Source organism: Epinephelus lanceolatus, chromosome 11 (assembly GCF_041903045.1).
Source record: "Epinephelus lanceolatus isolate andai-2023 chromosome 11, ASM4190304v1, whole genome shotgun sequence".
Taxonomy (NCBI): domain Eukaryota; kingdom Metazoa; phylum Chordata; class Actinopteri; order Perciformes; family Serranidae; genus Epinephelus; species Epinephelus lanceolatus.
Genome location: NC_135744.1, coordinates 26,419,875 through 26,438,786, shown reverse-complemented (window position 1 = coordinate 26,438,786; position 18,912 = coordinate 26,419,875). Strand labels below are relative to the sequence as shown.

General features: G+C 40.7%; 3 protein-coding genes across 3 annotated transcripts; all 3 read left to right on the top strand.

Annotated features, from left to right (window-relative positions):
* The first annotated feature begins 229 nt into the window (after positions 1 to 229).
* LOC117269794 (uncharacterized) lies at positions 230 to 7,192 on the top strand. The gene is made up of 10 exons (XM_033647113.2): positions 230 to 299; positions 495 to 934; positions 4,631 to 5,219; positions 5,436 to 5,575; positions 5,648 to 5,747; positions 5,901 to 6,033; positions 6,210 to 6,315; positions 6,431 to 6,669; positions 6,777 to 6,935; positions 7,066 to 7,192. Exons 1-10 carry the CDS (start codon positions 230 to 232, stop codon positions 7,190 to 7,192), a joined length of 2,103 nt encoding a protein of 700 aa, XP_033503004.2.
* A 2,907-nt stretch (positions 7,193 to 10,099) lies between these two features.
* Positions 10,100 to 14,157, top strand: prdx4 (peroxiredoxin 4). The gene is made up of 7 exons (XM_033635629.2): positions 10,100 to 10,449; positions 12,644 to 12,761; positions 12,855 to 12,971; positions 13,137 to 13,259; positions 13,473 to 13,603; positions 13,710 to 13,744; positions 14,033 to 14,157. The coding sequence occupies exons 1-7, from the start codon at positions 10,131 to 10,133 to the stop codon at positions 14,081 to 14,083; spliced, it is 894 nt and encodes a 297-aa protein (XP_033491520.2). The 5' UTR covers positions 10,100 to 10,130; the 3' UTR covers positions 14,084 to 14,157.
* A 2,201-nt stretch (positions 14,158 to 16,358) lies between these two features.
* Positions 16,359 to 18,042, top strand: LOC117263697 (diamine acetyltransferase 1-like). The gene is made up of 6 exons (XM_033637304.2): positions 16,359 to 16,589; positions 16,738 to 16,789; positions 16,991 to 17,071; positions 17,182 to 17,283; positions 17,405 to 17,445; positions 17,564 to 18,042. Exons 1-6 carry the CDS (start codon positions 16,524 to 16,526, stop codon positions 17,729 to 17,731), a joined length of 510 nt encoding a protein of 169 aa, XP_033493195.1. The 5' UTR covers positions 16,359 to 16,523; the 3' UTR covers positions 17,732 to 18,042.
* The last annotated feature ends 870 nt before the right edge of the window (positions 18,043 to 18,912 follow it).

The window sequence follows — 18,912 nt, the reverse complement described above, 5'->3', positions numbered from 1 at the left end:
GACGAAATGATAATAAAAATGTTTACTTATTGTTTATGCAGCAGCATGATAGGACAAATGCAAAGGCAGCGGTAAGAGGAAAGGAGGAGGGCTGGCTGTGTTTGTGAATGATAGATGGTGTAACTCTGGGCACATCACTATTAAGGAACAGCATTGCTGCAGGGACATTGAGCTGCTGGCTGTTGGCATGAGACCATATTATCTACCCAGGGAGTTTTCTCATGTCATTATGGTAGCAGCGTATGTCCCCCCGTCTGCTAAAGCTGAGCCTGCTTGTGACATTCTCCACTCTGTTACAAGTAGGCTGCAAACACAGCACCCTCAGGCCCTCCTTCTGATCTCTGGGGACTTCAACCACGCCTGTCCATCCACCACCCTGCCCACCTTTACCCAGTATGTTTCCTGCCACACCAGAGACAATAAAACACTGGATTTATTTTATGCCAACACCAAGGAGGCATACCACTCATCCCCCTGCCCCCCCCCGGGAAAAGCTGATCACAACCTGGTTCATCTTCTGCCTGTCTACAAACCTCTGGTGCAGAGAGAACCAGCAACCACCCGCACTGTGAAGAGGTGGTCTGAGGAGGCCGAGGAGGCCCTGAAAGACTGCTTTGAGGCCACTGTGTGGGAGGTACTCAGCGATTGCCATGGGGAGGACATTGACAGTATGACATCATGCATTATGGACTACATAAACTTCTGTGTGGAAAACACTGTACCCACCAGGACTGTACGCTGCTTCTCCAACACCAAACCCTGGATTACTCCAGAGTTAAAAGCTCTCCTGAAGGAAAAGCGGAGAGCTTTTAACTCTGGAAATAAGGAGGAGCTGAAGGCCATGCAGAAGGAGCTATGGAGAAACATCAGGCGGGGAAAGGAAGGATACAAAAAGAAGATGGAGGAACAGCTGCAGCAGAGCGACGTCAGCAGAGTCTGGAGAGGTCTGAAAACCATCTCAGGACGCAAACAACCAGACTCCCAGGCCAGAGGTGACCAGCAGTGGGTGAATGATCTGAATCTATTCTTCAACAGATTTGATCAGTCTGCCCCTCCCCTGGCCCAGACATCACGGCTGCAACCCCCCTCATCCTCACCTTCACCTTCCCCCCCACCTACACTCCTGGCACACTGCTTCAACACCTCCCCCACCCCCGCTCCCCCGGACATCTCACAACCCCCACTCCTCCCCCCACCTCATCACCTCCACCCCCCAGCACACAGCCCCCCTGCTCCAGCTTGTCCTTCACTACCTGTCAGGTGAGAGATCAGCTGAGGAGGATAAAGACGAGGGAGGCTGCGGGTCCTGACGGCATCAGCTCCAGGCTCCTGAAGACCTGCGCAGACCAACTGTGCGGGATAGTTGAAACCATCTTCAACCTGAGCCTGAGGCTGGGGAGAGTACCACAGCTGTGGAAGACATCCTGCGTGGTACCTGTGCCCAAGACTCCACACCCCAAGGACTTCAGCAGCTTCAGACCGGTGGCATTAACATCACACCTCATGAAGACTCTGGAGCGTCTGGTCCTGTCTCGTCTCCGCCCCGCAGTAGGCCCATCAATGGACCCACTGCAGTTTGCCTACCAGCCTGGCACTGGGGTGGACGAGGCCGTCATCTTCCTCCTGCATAGAGCTCTTTCCCACCTGGAGAAGCCTGGAAGCTCTGTGAGAATCATGTTCTTTGATTTCTCCAGCGCTTTCAACACCATACAGTCTGCACTTCTGAGGGACAAACTGGAGCACACAGGGGTGGCTAATCACCTCACATCCTGGATCCTGGACTACCTCACGGACCGGCCGCAGTATGTCAGGACCCAGGATTGTGTATCGGACTTGGTTGTCTGCAGTATGGGGGCCCCGCAGGGGACGGTGCTGGCACCGTTCCTCTTCACCCTCTACACTGCAGACTTTTCATACCACACCCCCACCAGTCATCTGCAGAAGTTCTCTGACGACTCTGCCATAGTCGGCCTCATCACAGATGGGGACAACAGGGAGTACAGAGAACTGAGCCAGGACTTTGTGGACTGGTGCCTGAGGAACCACCTTCAGATCAACGCAGGGAAAACCAAAGAGCTGGTGGTGGATTTCTGCAGGCGCAGACTCCTTCCCCCAACACCGGTGAACATCCAGGGAAAGGACATTGAGATGGTGACATCTTATAAGTACCTGGGTGTTCATCTTAACAATAAACTGGACTGGACTGATCACGTAACAGCACAATACAGGAAAGGCCAAAGCAGACTCTACCTGCTGAGGCGGCTCAGGTCTTTTGGAGTGCAGGGGGCGCTCCTGAAGACCTTCTTTGACACTGTGGTGGCATCAGCCATCTTCTACGGAGTAGTCTGCTAGGGCAGCAGCGTCTCGGCTGCAGATAGGAAGAGACTGGACAAGCTGATCAAGAAGGCCAGCTCTGTCCTGGGATGCTCTCTGGACTCTGTGCAGGTGGTGGGAGACAGGAGGATGACAGCCAAGCTCTGAGGACTAATGACTCCCATCCTCTGCAGGAGGAGATAAAAGCTCTGGAGAGCTCCTTCAGCGATAGACTGATTCACCCAAAGTGTGTGAAGGAATGCTATCGCAGGTCCTTCCTGCCTGCTGCTGTCAGGCTACATAACCAGCACTGCTCACAGTAAACTGCACCATGGACACTTTAGGGACACTATGGACACTTTATGGACACCACAGCAGTCTGCTGTTTTTGCACATACAATCACTTGCACCTTATCCACTGGCCATTTTCATTCACTGCTGCTCCTTATTATCCACTTCCCATTATTATTTTTATTGTTATTGTTATTATTATTTATCGCCGTCTCTTGTATTTATGTACTTATTTGCATGCCTAGTTATTTAAGTTTTTAAGTTTAAATTTGAAATCTTTAATCTGACTCTTTCCTCTTGACTGCTGTAACACTGGAATTTCTCAATTATGGGATCAATAAAGGTGTATCTTATCTTATCTTATCTTATCTTAAATCTGATCTGGTTTTGAACAAAATTATTATTTTTTGTTTGTTTTATAAAGATACCATTTTTATGTGGTAGACAGTGATGTTTTTAAAAGTGCAACAAGGAAAATTTGTCATGAGATAGAATTGAGAAATAGTACAAGGCCCAAAAGCTGCCTCAAAGTTCAGAGATGTTGGGATGCTGTGTAAAATGTAAATAAAACAGAATGCAATGATTTGTAAATCATTTTTGACCCATGTTCAATTGAATACAGTCCAAAAACAGGATATTTAATGTTCAAACTGAACTGAACAAAAAGGATGTTACTCATTAATGCAAAGCTCTGTCTCTGTAGGGATTCCTTCTATCATCAGACACTCATAGTAACAATCTGAACCTGTCAGTGACCAAAACAAGCTTTATTTGGATGTACATTGACTGTGCACAAATGCCTCCAGTGGTTAGTTTTGTCCCCATTAGTTACTTAGACACAAAAACATGGGAAAATAATATCCAGGTTGAGAAAAACCAAAGTTACCCTTTGAGGCCCCAGAACACCCTTTCTCTCTTTCTCCCATTAAAATAATTTTTGGCAGTAAATGTCTGATTCAAGCTATTTAGATCTGGTTATAGTAAAGAGTCATCAAAATATGATTGGAGATGACATACTGAGGGATTAACAGATGGATAAATTGAAGAGAAAGTGGAAATTAATGTAAAAGAGCTGAAAATATGCAGAAGTGAGGGTGAGATGTGCAGGTGAGCTGGATCAGGGTTGTTCCTGTCCTTCAACTTGAACCATGTTTTGAGATGAAATATAGTATACACAATGCAAATCTAATATTTATGTTGCATATGTGTAAATTACACACACACACACACGCACAGAGAACAGAACAGAATGGAACAGGAGAGTTTAGAACAGAACACGGAACCTCTTTGACTGCCTGAATCTCTACAAATACCCCCTGCACTTGTCAGTCTCACACTGATCTCACTGAGAGAAGACTACACACACAGTTGTTCCGTCTTTGAACAATTGAGTTGTTTTTTTGAAAAAGTAATGGAGAATTGCAACTTGTCAAAGATCTGCCTCCCATTTCGGAAGTGGATCCACAAGAACAACGAGGATGGTGGTGTAAGTAATCAACTCTTTTGCACACAAAAACACAAATATTCTCCCAGCTCTGAAAACTTGAAGCTAATGTTTCATCAAAAAGACTCCAGACTGCTACACTTGAATTGTTTTCACTACAATTGAAATTTTAAATCATATTTTTACCGTGCTGTTTCTCATGTTACCTACAGTATCAGTTCAGTTATTTTGAGTTTTGTCAAAATAGGTAACACCTGTGTATTCTCAGAGCTCTGACAGTGTTACAGTATCAACTATTCTGCAAGTTTTGCTTTGTTTTGGTGGAAAGAATTGGTTTTGAGAAGCAGGAATGTGGTTTTAAGTGCAGTGTTTCATTTTGCAAGACATTTATTGAGTTTTCAAAAGAATAGTTTTGTGTTTAGAGTTTTGAGAAGTTGAGCTACAGTTTCAGGAAATGTGCTGAAACAATTGAGAAAAACTGTCATCTCTGACCTTTCTTCTGTTCATAACTGAGTCAAAGTGGATCATCTCAACTGCAATAATTACCAAGTTACTCAATAGTGTTGTACTTTATTTCCACAGCAAACTGGGAGCCACAGTGGACATCAAAATCCTGATGGCTCGACCAATGAGTCCAGCATCCTGGACTCCCAGAGGGCAGGGAGGGCTACGCTAGTTCGCCAGGCAGAAAACCTGTGCACTGCGACAAAAGCCCGAAATGATGCTGTTCTGGGGATACTGGGCCTCCCCGTTCAGGACGTCACCTGGCCTTCACCTCGACCACCACCTTTACCAAAAAGAAGCATCAGATCCCCTCAACGAAGAAGGAAGATCGCCCCTCGTTCAGATGTTCCTCGTTTGAACACTGAGGACATCGACAGACACCAGAGTCCTGGAAGTCTGGATGAGGAGGACGACTCCTTCTGGGAGAAGGTGCTTCTTGGCAGCCAGATGGCTGTCCTCGCATGTAAGGAGGCTCAAATGGCAGACGGAGACCAGAGCCCAACCTCCTCCCTCAGCTCGGTTGATTGTAAAACACCGAGTGAGCTGAGGGCCATCGCTCTGATTGAGGAACCAACAACTCCTCCTCCTCCTCCTCATCGAGCAGTCACACTGTTCAGGAGAAGAACGTCTCGTCTGCCTGTACTTTCAGCCAAACAGAGTGGAGCAGGTCAGTTCCTCAAGACAAACTCTTTTAGGGACAGGTGTGGGAACCCCTGCTGTTTCTTCCAGTTGTTAGACTCATACAGCATGGGATTTTTTTGCTAAATCATTGGACATCAACTCAAATATTAAAACACTATTACAAGTACAACACTTACATCTAAGTTACCCGTTGGGTATGAGAACAGTCGAAATTTATGTGATCCTTTTTTTGCCCTAACAGAGAAAGAGGTAGCCGATGGATGTAGGCTACAATCGGCTAAAGGGAAAGTCAAGGCCTTTGTGGAGAGACTGAAAAGCCTCCAGCTCGCCTCCATCCCTTCACCTCGACCTCCAGCAGCTCCAACGATGACCCCTGCAGCGGCACCTAAAAGGATCCCTGCACCACCTACCATGACACGCCCTGCACCTGCTCCGACAGCAACCCCTGTGGAGACGCTTTTGGCACCCATCCCTCCAAGAGTTCCCCAGGCCAAGAAACGAGGGACTCGACCCGGGGTGGCCCTGCGTCCCGCAAAAGCCGTCAGCGTGGCAGGTAAGTTCTGATATCCTGAATAATTGTAGTCGAAGCTGTGAACTGTACTCATGGGTTTCTTATAATTTTTTGTAAAGAATTATAGTAGCTACTGTGAGTACAGTGCTATGAAACACAGGACATGTGAGTAAAGACTGTTTTGCTTTTTACCAGGCAAGGACACAACCACCGACTGCAGCCCTAACGCTGCAAAGGATAAAAAGGTCAAGAAGACGGAGCTACAGCAGTTGACCAACCCTGTGCAGAGCCTGTCTGCCTGTTTCAAGCTGCTCTCCTTAAATGACTGGTAAGACACCGACAACACAAAGCAGTCTGTTGTACAAGCTCAACAAATGTTTAATCTTAAGTCTGTCATGTTGCAACTACTTTGACATGAGTCAGTGTCACATCAATATGGAGCCAGTACATGTTGGTAAGAGTAACTTTTAAGAGGTTAATTATACTTTACATTTTAACATACAGGGAGAAGAAAATCGACGGCTTGAAAATCATTCAGGCGCTTGCACAGCACCACCTGGACACACTGAGGACAAAACTCCATGAAGTATGTCTGGTTCTCATCGTGGAGGTATTGTACACACTTTCCTCTTTCTATCTATATTTGTGCATTTTCATTCGCCAACATGTGTCTGTGAGTGTGCACACTACAGCTTTGACTGATGATGTTTATTCTCACTATACAGGTGAACAACTTACGCTCAGCCGTTGCTTGTGAAGCAATGGACACCTTGGCAGAGCTGTACGTTCACCTCCAAAAGGCCATGGACCCAGAGGCAGAGGGAACAGGCCGAGCCTTGCTGCTGAAACTGGCACAGGCAACGAGTGCCTTCATTCACCAGCAGGCTAATCTTGCTCTCGATGCCCTGGTAGACAACTGCAGCCATGGTCGCATTGTGAGCGCTCTTTTGAACGCAGGCCTGAGGTAAGAGGAGAGAAGAGGTTTATTTTATCAGCAAAAACCTTAAAGCAAAGTTAAATAGGATAATGAAACATAGTGTCTCATATTCCCCTGTCTTTGTCCCTCCTCAGCCACCGATGTGCTGCAGTCAGAGGCAGCATGGCTCAACATCTGCACCAGCTGGCTGACAGTCTGGGAGCAACTCGCATCTTGAGAGCAGGAAGGACACTCACAGAGCGCTTCCTTCTTGCTGTCTCCAAGATGTGTGTCGATGGTGCACCAGAAGTGAGGTGAGTTATCAAGTTCTTTAGATTTAGTGTAACATGTTGCACAATCTTGTGATCTTGTAACTCCTGTTTCCACAGTCATAATTTAATTTTTCTGAATACTGAGCTAAATGAGATATGTCTTCCTCCACAGGCACCATGGACAGATAGTCCTCTTAAAATTGGCCGACCACAAGGGCTTCATCAAACCGTGGACAAAGATCATTCCAGTAAACCAAAGATCATCACTGGACAAGATCTTAAAGAAGGCCAAGAAATAGAGGGCATCTGAAATATTATTTATTTATTATTTATTTATTTATTTATTTATTTATTATTCAGCTATTTATTTATTTATTTATTATACTGTTCATATATATATGTATATATAAATGTAAATATGTATAGTTATATATTTTTATATTGTAGTAATCACTGTCCAAAATACACATTCATAATCATTTACAATGTGTCTATTACTTTGTCATTCTTAATGTCCATACTGTGACTTTACTTGTTCTGTTCACATTGACATTTATTGCCTGTCCGTCTTGGGAAAGGGATCCCACCTCTGTGGAGATTCTCCTCATCCATACGTAGGGTCTAAGGACAGAGGGTGTCATATGCTGTTCAGACTGTGAAGCCTCTTGAGGCAAATTTGTGAAATTTGCTATATAAAATCAATAGTTTTACAATTGCTAACAAGTGTTAACCTAAACTTTCCGTAAGATACTTTTTCTGAACTCTTAACACAGCAACACACCTGCCTCGTACAATTAGCCAATTCATCACTTTTCTGCTTAAAACCACATTTTGTTCATTATATACCTACACTACATTTGAAATTATATAAAAAAAACTTTCTCTATGTACATGAACTCTATCAAAACACTACCTGCAAAACTACCTGCTTACAATAAACAATAGGAAATCCATTGTTATTTTTAATAATTTAGAGTCATTTTGCCATAAACCACTTTGTATATTGTGGTTGAGTGTTGAATGTGTGCATTTTTGGCAACATATTATGTAAAAATTATCTTACTATCTTACTAATTATCTTATCTTATTATCTTACTTTTTAGAGTGTAGCCTGCAGTAGAAAACAGAAGTAGTGAGTGATTAACAAAATAAAATCCACCATGTGTTGAAAAAAATAAAGGCACAGCTGTTGGAAAACAAGAAAATGCAAACATAGAAAAACAATTTAACAAACAGAATCTGTTTAACATTTAAGGATGTCGACGTCATTTCTGTCCACAGAAAAAAATATATTTTTGCATTTAAAGTAATTTTAATATAAAATATGTTATACTGAATGCAGGAATTCACCCAGTGTCCAGAGCTGCTGCCATGTACAGAAAATCCAGATAGTTTTAGTGAAAAATAGTTGCTGATTAATATCTGTATGTGTAGGGATGAGGCTACAGGAAGATAAAAAGTTTTAAAGTTATGCTGGGAGACAAAGAAAACCAAAATATGCATTTGAGCTGCTCAGAGGACATTGCAAACGAGATGCATTGTGATTTACTGTATGCCTATTAGAAATCCTTTAGTGGATGGATGCAGTACAGACATGCAGGGAAGGGAATACAAGTAACATTTCAGGTTTAAGTATATAAGAAATGACTGAGAAAACAAAAGAAGCAAGGGGGAAAACAGATAACAATGACAACATTACAAAAACAGGACAGTAATGTAAGCCAAACCAGCCATTAAAAAGAGATCATGTACTGACAGGGTAAAGGAAATATATAGCAGGGACACGAGGAGCTAAGGAGGAAGCGGTAAGAAAATGGCACTCTACTGCTTATTACCAGCAAAACACCATTGCCAGATACTGGAAATCTACATTTAGACCAAGTTTACAAGTCTGGCTTACTGGACTGTCACACTCTATTGCCCTTGAAAAACTTACTTCTATGATTAAGGGTAAATATTCTACTTTTGTTAAGATATGGGGATGTTTTATGACATTTCTGGAGAGGGATAGGGCTACAGAAGTCTACTTGTCTTACTTTCTTGAATGTAAAATTGTAAAATGTAAAATTATGTGCAATATCTTTCCTTTAGACCGTCAGCACTTGTATGAGCGCCACAAAAGGGCAGTATACAGTGGAGTGCAAAATGCTCTAAAAAGAGCTATCTTCACATCAACTGAACAATAAGACAATAAATTTGAGAGCAAGCATATTAGCTTGTGCATACAACTTGCAAAACTGTCTGCGGCTATCTTCATCATCAGATAAATAATTGACAATATAATGACCAAGATATTTAATCTCATCACACACTTTAAGAGCAGCACCAGATCAGATGAATTCAGACATTCAATTGTCTTCTTTACTTCTAACAAGCATAATGTTGCTCTTATTGGCATCATATTCAATGTCAAAGTCTGCACCATAGTTAAAGCAAATCTACAACAGCTGTTGTAGGCCAGCACTATATGGGCAGAAGATTATCAAATCATCTGCATTCATAAAATGATGTAATAAAGCATTGCAAACCATACATTCTGTATTATATGCATTCAACATGCGTATCTGTTTATTTTGAACCTTGGAAAAGTACTTGACCTGTCATAACAGTTAATATTAAGACAATACCTTACTGTGAATGTTCAATTTTGTACCATGTAATATTTGAAGTATATCAAAAATCCAATAAACACACTTAAAAAAGGAAGAAGTGGTATGTTGAATTATGGCAAGGCAACTGTGTTTATTTATGGAAGTGGGTTGAAGAGTTTCATTTAGTTTATTTTGGTCATTTTCCAACTTATAAAACACAAATGTACTGGGAGATTAAATGCATAAACATTAAGTTAATGCTTTTTTTAGAATTATAAAACAAAACAGGAGCAAAAATGTGTTGTTTTTATCAGATCCCTTTTAAATATACAGAGCATTAAGAAACTGTATACAGGCCTATTGTCTGCCCAGATATCCCAAACACATTTCACATACACTTTGGTGTTCATACTTCACGTTTATATTTGTTAATCATCTTGTGTTTAAATATTTTTTTAAAATCTAATGTGTGTATTACACACTTTCATTTCTGTTTCTAACCCATTCCCCAAATTTACTCCATATAAACACTGAAACAACCTCTGGATAGTTTGGCAACAATGGGAGAAGTGTGTGTTGAGGGAATCTGGCATTAGGAGCTAATTAACTCCAGGAGATGGCAGTAATGCAACAATAAGGACGCCGGATGCTGCAAAACCTGGATGAAGAAGAAGAAGAGGAGGCGGAAGAAGCCTTCTCAAATCCTGCCAAGAGGTGTCAGTCAGCGCTTGAGTGCTCTCAAAGGGACACAATGGAGTTTATCTTGCACATTAATGTAAAGAAGGAGCTTTTCCGTGCGCTGTGCACCGCTCTCCTCCTCTTCCTCACCACAGTCACGTCTGCAGAGGAAGGCGCTAATGTGAAAAACTCCCAGTGTCACAACTACGCGGGAGGACACGTCTATCCCGGAGAGGCTTTCCGCGTGCCTGTGTCTGACCACTCTCTGCACCTCAGCAAAGCCAAGAGTGAGTTTGTGTCCTGAGTTTATCCACAGGCGGATAGTTTGTGTGTGCGTAATGAGAATGCGCAGTTGTTGTTCTTGCAAACAAACGCAGCTGCAGCTTCAGTGTGCGGATCCTGCTGCTGTCAGGACAATAGAAACACACTGAGGGTGTCAGTCTGCAGCTTGTGTTCACATCTGACTGTCTGTGTCTCACAGGTTAACACTCAGACAACAGTTTAAGGTGTTTCAGTCACAGATGAGGCCTAACTTTTAACCAGCTGTTTTTGTAGGACACGTCATTCTGTGAAATTCATGGGATTGCGCTCCTCCCTCCGCCCCTTGGAAACATGACTGGTCCAAATAACACCAGTGGGTTGGACAAAATAACAGGAACACTCAGAAACTAGTAGATGCAGTCATACAAGTCACGTGTTCATGCAGAGTCCATATGATAAATACATAATTACAGTCTTGTAGGCAAAGTAAGTGTTGGAGTTAGTCATTATCTGTAACACTCATACAGTTTAGTCTCTGTTTGTCATGTGTCATCAGGAGATATTTACCCCATGCCACAGTGCCAACTTGTGCACCAGCAGACATGCGATCTGTACTTGCTCACTTGCCATATGTTGCTCATGTAATGGAAACAAACTTGTACTTGCAATGCATAAGCAATGTGAAGAAGAAAAGTCTAACTATGGAATATTATCTCAGATGTGCAAAAACTAAACAAGAGGGGTCATAAAAATTTAAATATTTATTCATAATAGGGCTGGGTGATATGGAGAAAATTAAATATCATGATATGTTTTACCAAACACTGCCACTGATATTGCAACAATACTGTAGAGTTGACTATTGGTCCCAAACTATTCACACAAAGAGATTAAAAAAAATCGATCAGCAGTAATGAGGATATAACAACTAACAAATAATAGACAGGGTGTCAGCAGGTCATTAAAAAGTCTCTAAATATCTTAAATTCAATATTACAAGGCCTTATTATTAAGGCCTTAAAAGTCACTAAAATAACTTGAATTTGTTAAGTCTTAACTACTGCTAACATTTTATCTAATTTTATTTATCCATTTTTTAAATTTCTTAACATGAGTTAAGCCTTTCTATGTAAAGTCCACATTTCTAATGTTATAAATCTTTAAAAAAACTATAATACTGTCAATTTACTTTCTTGTTGGCAAAATGTAGATTGACATAACTCACTCTAATAACCATACTCCTACATAACACTTACCTCTGCACAAGATCACATATATACTACTTGTCTGCGATGCTTACCTGTGATACTCAAATAAGTAAAACATGATTTGTCTAAAAATCTGTCCTAAATTTAGTTAAAATGTGTCTTGTAGAGGTCTTAGAAAGCATTGAATTTCCCTGTCTGATACTTGTAGACATCCTGATAGAGCAGCTAGATCAGTCTGGTAAGTTCAGACAATTACATCACTTTACTGTAATGCAGTATAAAACCAGGAAAAGATAACGCTTACAGTATTACGATATCCAAAATCTAAGACGATAACTTGTCTCATATCTCTGCATTGATATAATATTGATATAGCCTAATGCCCAGGCCTTATTTATCACAACCAGAATGCTTTGTTTCCATTTCCGTGGACTGGTATGTGTAATAGAATAGAGAAAAAGAGAGAGAAACATTTCAAAGAACATATTTAGGTAGAGGAAAATGATACAAAAAAAAAACAAAGAGAAAAAGTACATTTTGAATAGTAAAGTACAAGTAAGTAATTAAAGTGGATAAGAATACAGAATAAAATGTGAGTATTGGCATGCTATGGATAAAAATATAGACGTAGAGGTACAATAAAAGATTAAAAGTAAATTCATATAAAGTACCAGTTAAAAGTTTGGACACACTTTCATAGTTATTATAATGAGAAAGTGTGCCCAACTTTTCAATGGCACTGTGCCTCTGACAATTATACTGCACAATTCAGTTTAATTATATATACACTGAACAACCTTAACCTCAAAACGTACATTAGAGTTTAATCAGTAGCTCTAAAAGTGTAAGAGTAATCAAGATTATGAGAGTCTCAGTGTGCCATTTGAAAACGAAAGCACTACTGTAATCTTTTAGTCATTTGCTGCGTCAAAACACAAGTCAGAGATGTTATTAAATCACAGTTTCAGCTCCTGGTTTTATCAATCCATGTATTTCTCTTCCTGTTGCAAAGTTTCAAAGCTTGCACCAAACTGGGAGGGAACGGCCGTCATTAATGGGGAATTCAAGGAGCTGAAGCTGTCGGACTACAAAGGCAAATACCTTGTCTTCTTCTTCTATCCTCTGGACTTGTGAGTAACATCTTAGACACACATTACGTAAACACTTTATTGGTGTAGCTGCACGTGAGTCTGTTTGATGTAAATGTTTTCTCTCTTGTGCAGCACATTTGTCTGCCCCACTGAGATCATTGCATTCAGCGATCGCGTGCATGAGTTCCAAGCCATCAATACAGAGGTGGTCGCCTGCTCTGTCGACTCCCAGTTCACCCACCTGGCCTGGTAGGAATGCAAGATGCCCTCAGACTTTACTGGCTTCAGATAAAATCCTAGTAATAATCAAATGATCTAAATACTTAGGGGTTAAGGCTGGTGTTAAAGTGTGAATCATTCAGCTACAGTTGAAACAGAGCTTTATTTTTTTCTCATATTTCCTCTTAACAACAGGATCAATACACCCAGGAAGCAGGGCGGACTCGGACCAATGAAAATCCCTCTGTTGTCTGACCTCACACACCAGATTTCAAAAGACTACGGAGTCTATCTGGAGGACCAGGGACACACGCTGAGGTACAGCTTGACATTTATAGCCTTTATCAAAGTTTTACAGGCAATTAACTCAACAAAACACTGTTATGTCACTCTGAGGTGCTTTAAAAGCAAAAAGAAACATGTTAAACAGGTAGGATAAAACTGTGGTTATTTAAACAACCGTAACCAACAACAGTAACCAACTAACAGTAAGTCATACTTGAATCTCACCTGTCCGTGTCTCTCTTTCAGGGGACTCTTCATCATTGATGGCAAAGGCATCTTGAGGCAGATCACCATGAACGATCTTCCAGTGGGAAGATCTGTGGATGAGACTCTGCGGCTTGTGCAGGCCTTCCAGTACACTGACAAACACGGAGAAGGTACAAGGAGCTCATTTAAACATACCTGGATACCAGTAGCTGGTTTGCAGTGGATTTTTTAAACTGTTTTAGTTTTGCTGACTGCATTATGTGTGTTTTTTGACAGTGTGTCCGGCAGGATGGAAGCCAGGCAGTGACACAGTGAGTATCACCTGCAGCTGTGATTGATTTGGATCCTTGGTACTCATGATATTGTGTGTGTTTTGCAATAATAAAAGCATTTACGTCTCACAAATAACTTGAGAAAAATGGACTTCCACTGTGAGCACTGCCTGACTAGATTCTAAGCAACATTTGTGATGCACACAAAGCAGACTAGGTTGTTATCAGGGATCTGCATTAGTCACAGCCTGGTTACAGCACATTCTAGTCTATTTCTGTCATCGACTGTACTAACTGTGCACTAACTTAATTTATTCTCTCCCGCAGATCATTCCCGACCCCTCAGGAAAGCTGAAGTATTTTGATAAACTGAACTAAATCTGCGTTCCTGTCGTTCCAGTCTGTGAAATCCAGCACTTACTGAAAGTCCAAATAAAATGTGTTTTCCTAAAGTGCTGTCCGTCTGCTCTTTTAGATTCATCTGACTGAGTCATCACAGCAGATGACAGTTTCAGCTCAGATCATACCTTTTGTTTTCTTGAGAGCAGAACGTTTCATAGCCTGCATCACACTGGGAATGAGCAGCTGTGATCGATGGGAATTTACCCAGTGGCAACCAGGTGCTCACCAACAACACCTGATTACAAAGACTCATCAGACACATTAGCATACTTGCTGTACCGGTTGTGGTGTTTTATACTTGCAAGCATGTAAACTTGCGTTGACTGCCTTGGAAACTAGCCCCAGGCTCAGAAGGTAAAGATACTGTCCCTTAAACATTTGCACAAAGGATGAAATAAGTTTACAATGGAAGTGGTTTGAGGGCAAAACGTCTGTGCGTTGGAACATTAACTACAAGTGTACAGCCGCCTAATGACCAACAAAGTTGGCTGACAAACAGCATTGCAAGGTAATTTTCAAAGTTAAAGGAGAAATTCGCCACATTTTGAGTAGATATCCAGTCAGTTTTGATGGTAAATGACATCACTGAGGCAATAAATTCCTCACTGTGCTCTGTCTTGACATAGAAGCTGAGTGTTTCTGCTTGCACAGCCATTATTTAAGTGCCTAGACGCACCAGGATGCATTGCATGTCTGAGGTTCTGACGCTCAACTCCCAAATACTCCCCAAACCTGCCTAGCACGTGGAGGTGGGGTCTGAAAAGCGTCTGAAATAACTTCACTGTTCAACTAAAGCACTGGGGTAAATAAGTTTTATCAATGACAAACAGGCCTTATTGTACATTGCCTGGAGGCTGTGTAGTATCAGCATAATGGCCAAAAGCTATTTGTTGGCCAAAACAAAGTGTTAAGTGACAAAAATACTCACTCAGTGATCACCTGTCCTCTTGGCCCTGCTGGCTTTGGTTTCTTTCCCAGTTTATCTTTGCAATCCTAAAGGACTCCAGTGATTTTTTTTCCCACCAACCACAGTTAGCCCAACAACCAGTGACTGCTGATTTATTCAAGCACTTAATTCAAACTGGGCAAACAAAAAAAACCCCTCACTTAACCAGTCATAATTGGATCGTCCAGTGTTCCAAATATCACCAACTATTGTTTACTTTTTGCATGTAAAAGGCAGAAATTTGTCTTTGGTTTGCAAATTCTACTACAAAGTACATTAAAACACATCATATCATATCCAGACAGGACATGCATCTACATAAAAACACAATGGACAATAAAGGCTGCATTAAAAGGAGCACCAGGTATTCAACATTGACGTCTGACTCAAGGTGAAAAGACATTAAGTGTTGTGTGCAGAGGTAGCTTATACTACAATATGTACAGATATGACCCAACTTTTTCAGAAGAATATGATTGCCTGATCAGTTCTTGCAACTGGAATGCTTGGAAAAGCATAGCTGTCATGTTTGTCAGCAGTAGCAGAAACATTGCCCTTGAGCAAGTCAACCAAACACAGTTCCAGAAAGCCTGAAACTTAAAACTAAACACTAACTATTCAGTGTTCCTAAAAGATATGACGTCACTTAAGTAAACAGTCGGTATGTTTATGACATCAGATAACAGAGTATCACCTTATGGAAAGCTACTGTATTTTAAGTTCTGATCTTGTGTCCCTTCAAACGACACTGAAGTATCAACACAAAGTCTTAAAACATTTGACTTAAAGATGCTTTTCTGGCTAATCATCACACAAACAGCAACCACATCTGCTCCGTCATCTTATCATTTCTGGCTGTTGATAAGCTAAAATGTCACAAATCATTTCCCTTTTTATTGGAGGAACAAACCATTAACAACACATTACATAAATGGACATCAATAGATCAATAAAAATTGTTTTTCTGATCACAGCAATGCAAATCATTGTTTGACTGCTGTTAATGTGACCTACAGAGGAATACTTTTAATGTATAAGTATTGATTTTACATTCATTTTGACATAGGGTTTTTCCCTCAGTCATAATGTGTCAGCTAATGAGACATTATGTTCTCTGGCCTTGTTTTTCTTTTCTTTTTTCCAGGTCTGGTTAATATTTACCTTTAAACGACATTCAAATGAAGCACAGTGATCGTCACATAGATAAGTCAACAAAAAAAAGAAACAGGATGCAAAGGGCTGTTTGACCATATATGGGTTACAGGACAGGTCTACCTTCCTCAGAGGATATATAAAGGGCAGGTGTCTGAAGCTGCTGTACCACTTGGTGACACAACCAATGCGTTTCTGCATGCTTCCTACATTTCATGCCCGGGGGTGAACTCCTGAGGAGCGGATGACGAAACAAATTTTGCTTTTGTTCACATTCAGAGGACTAATACGCAAAGGAAAAAAGGGGAAAAAAAGAAAATGGCCAGTTTTATATTACGGAAAGCTGAACCCAACGACGTATCCGATATCATGCGACTCATAAAGGTAAGCCATCTGTTTAAGTCTAATTTTTTAACAACCAACAGGACATCTGGGCCAGGTGGTAGCAAATCTGTCATCTCTGTTTGTTAATTCTATCTCCAGTTAAACGCGTAACTCGTGGCTTTCTTGTTTTTGTCTTTTTGATTTGTAGGAACTTGCGAAATATGAGGAGATGGAGGAGAAGGTCATGCTGACTGAGAAAGGTGCTCTTTTTCTGTTTGTTTACATTATACCCACCTATCAGCGAAAAAGCCATTAAGAATATAAGGAAGTGTGTACCCACTTCCTCCTTTGTAGCCTACCTAGTAGGCCTAAAACATCCACCTCATCTACCACTACATAAATGTATCTGGAAAAAACATTTCAGTCTTCCCACATTCTTATAACCAATGTCCCACTTGTAGATCTACTTGAAGACGGCTTTGGAGATCATCCGTTCTACCACTGCTTAGTTGCTGAAGTCCCAAAGAACCAGAGCTCGGAGGGTAAAACATCTCTCACACAAAACTCTTAACAATTTAAGAGTCGTATTTCTTAAAAAAAATGGGTCAACCCTTTACATTTTATCTCCTAACTTTGGGGTTTTTCTCTTTAGGATACACTGTGATTGGCTTTGCTATGTACTACTTCACATATGACCCTTGGACTGGAAAGCTGCTTTACTTGGAGGACTTCTATGTCATGCAGGAATTTCGTGGTAAGACTGTCTGCAAGTGCTGTTATATGGTGGTGGTAAAAGTTAATAAGTTACAGACAAAGTCTTCAGGGGCATTACACTCACATAAACTAACTACTCTTAACATGTAATCCTTCACCAGGTTTTGGCATTGGTTCACAAATCCTGAAGGTTCTGAGTGAGGTACGGTAACCAGTGTACTTAAGTTAAAGCTTATTTGGTGACAGATGCAATTTTATTCCAGCTGTATTCAACACTTCATAAGCCCTTATGTTTTGTTTTGTTTTTCTTCCCCCTGCAGACGGCAGTGAAGACTCGCTGCAGCGGCATGCACTTCATCGTAGCAGAAAACAACACAAAGTCCATTGAGTTCTACAAGCGAAGAGGAGCGGCTGATCTCTCCTCTGAGGAGGGCTGGCGTCTTTTTGAGATTGAAAAGGAGGATCTGTTGAAAATGACTGCCAAATAAGAGTTTACTGTTTATTGACTGTTATTAATTATAATAATCATGATTTGTTTGGTCAGTGATTTGGCAAAGTCTTAATAAAATCATTGTGAAATCAACTGTTATCATTAATCGGAAATTTAGAAAGACCTCTGCTGACGAGTGTATGAACACAGAGGTCTGGATATAACTATCCCGAATCATCATCCTTGATCATTTTGAAACTACTCTGTTTTATGTTTCTATATTTTGTTGGAGTGATTATTTTCAGAGAGAGTGTTTTTGTGTACCGTTCATATTTTGTACTGCCTTAAAATAAATCTATACATTTTGAACTATCTTCTGGATTAAACCATATTCAGGAAACAACCTTTGGTTACAAATACCATGTTTCAAGACAATAATCCTCCATGTGCAAGTTGCAACCAGTGGTGGACGTTTTAAGGTCATTTAAGTAATACTTGACACATCAAAACACAAAGTATCATTAAAGGTGAAAAACCTGTTTTGAAAATAAATATTGCATAAGTAAAAGTAAAGAAATATTATCAGCAAAATGTGTTTCAAGAGTCCCTAAGGACCAATAAAGAGATCTTGGACATAAAAGCTGCCACATAAAAATCCAGTATCACAAGTGTAAGCACTCAGTGTGCAGTAAAATGGCCTCTGTCAATGTTATTTAATGATAATATTGGGTTATATTACTATTAACTGGAACTCATTTTAACAGTTGTACTGTTATGTAAATATATTAATTAGTAAATTAGCTGTCAGATAAATGTGTATGTATATTTCCCTCTGAAATGGAGAATGGGAATACTTAAGTACATCAAAATTGTATCTAAGTACAGTACATGAGTAAATATATTCAGTTACTGCTTAAATTGTATTTCAAATACAGTTGATGTGGGTAAATGTGGGATATTTTCTTATGTTTTACCTTTGCATGCATTAGAAATATCTTAATATACATTCCTACCTTTATGTTTGCTTCCTTTCCCCAGTAGTTAACCTGTTATTTATTGGCCTTTTAAAGAGAAATTTCAGTGCTTTTTCTTATTTCTGACCGGGATATATGAGGGATATATAATGTTGGGTTTGTACACTCAGGATGAAAGTGATACTGTGTAGAGTGTGTGATTGGAAACTAGTCAGCGGTTTGTTTAAATATTGGATGCTCTCAGTCTGGAGGTCATAGTCTAACC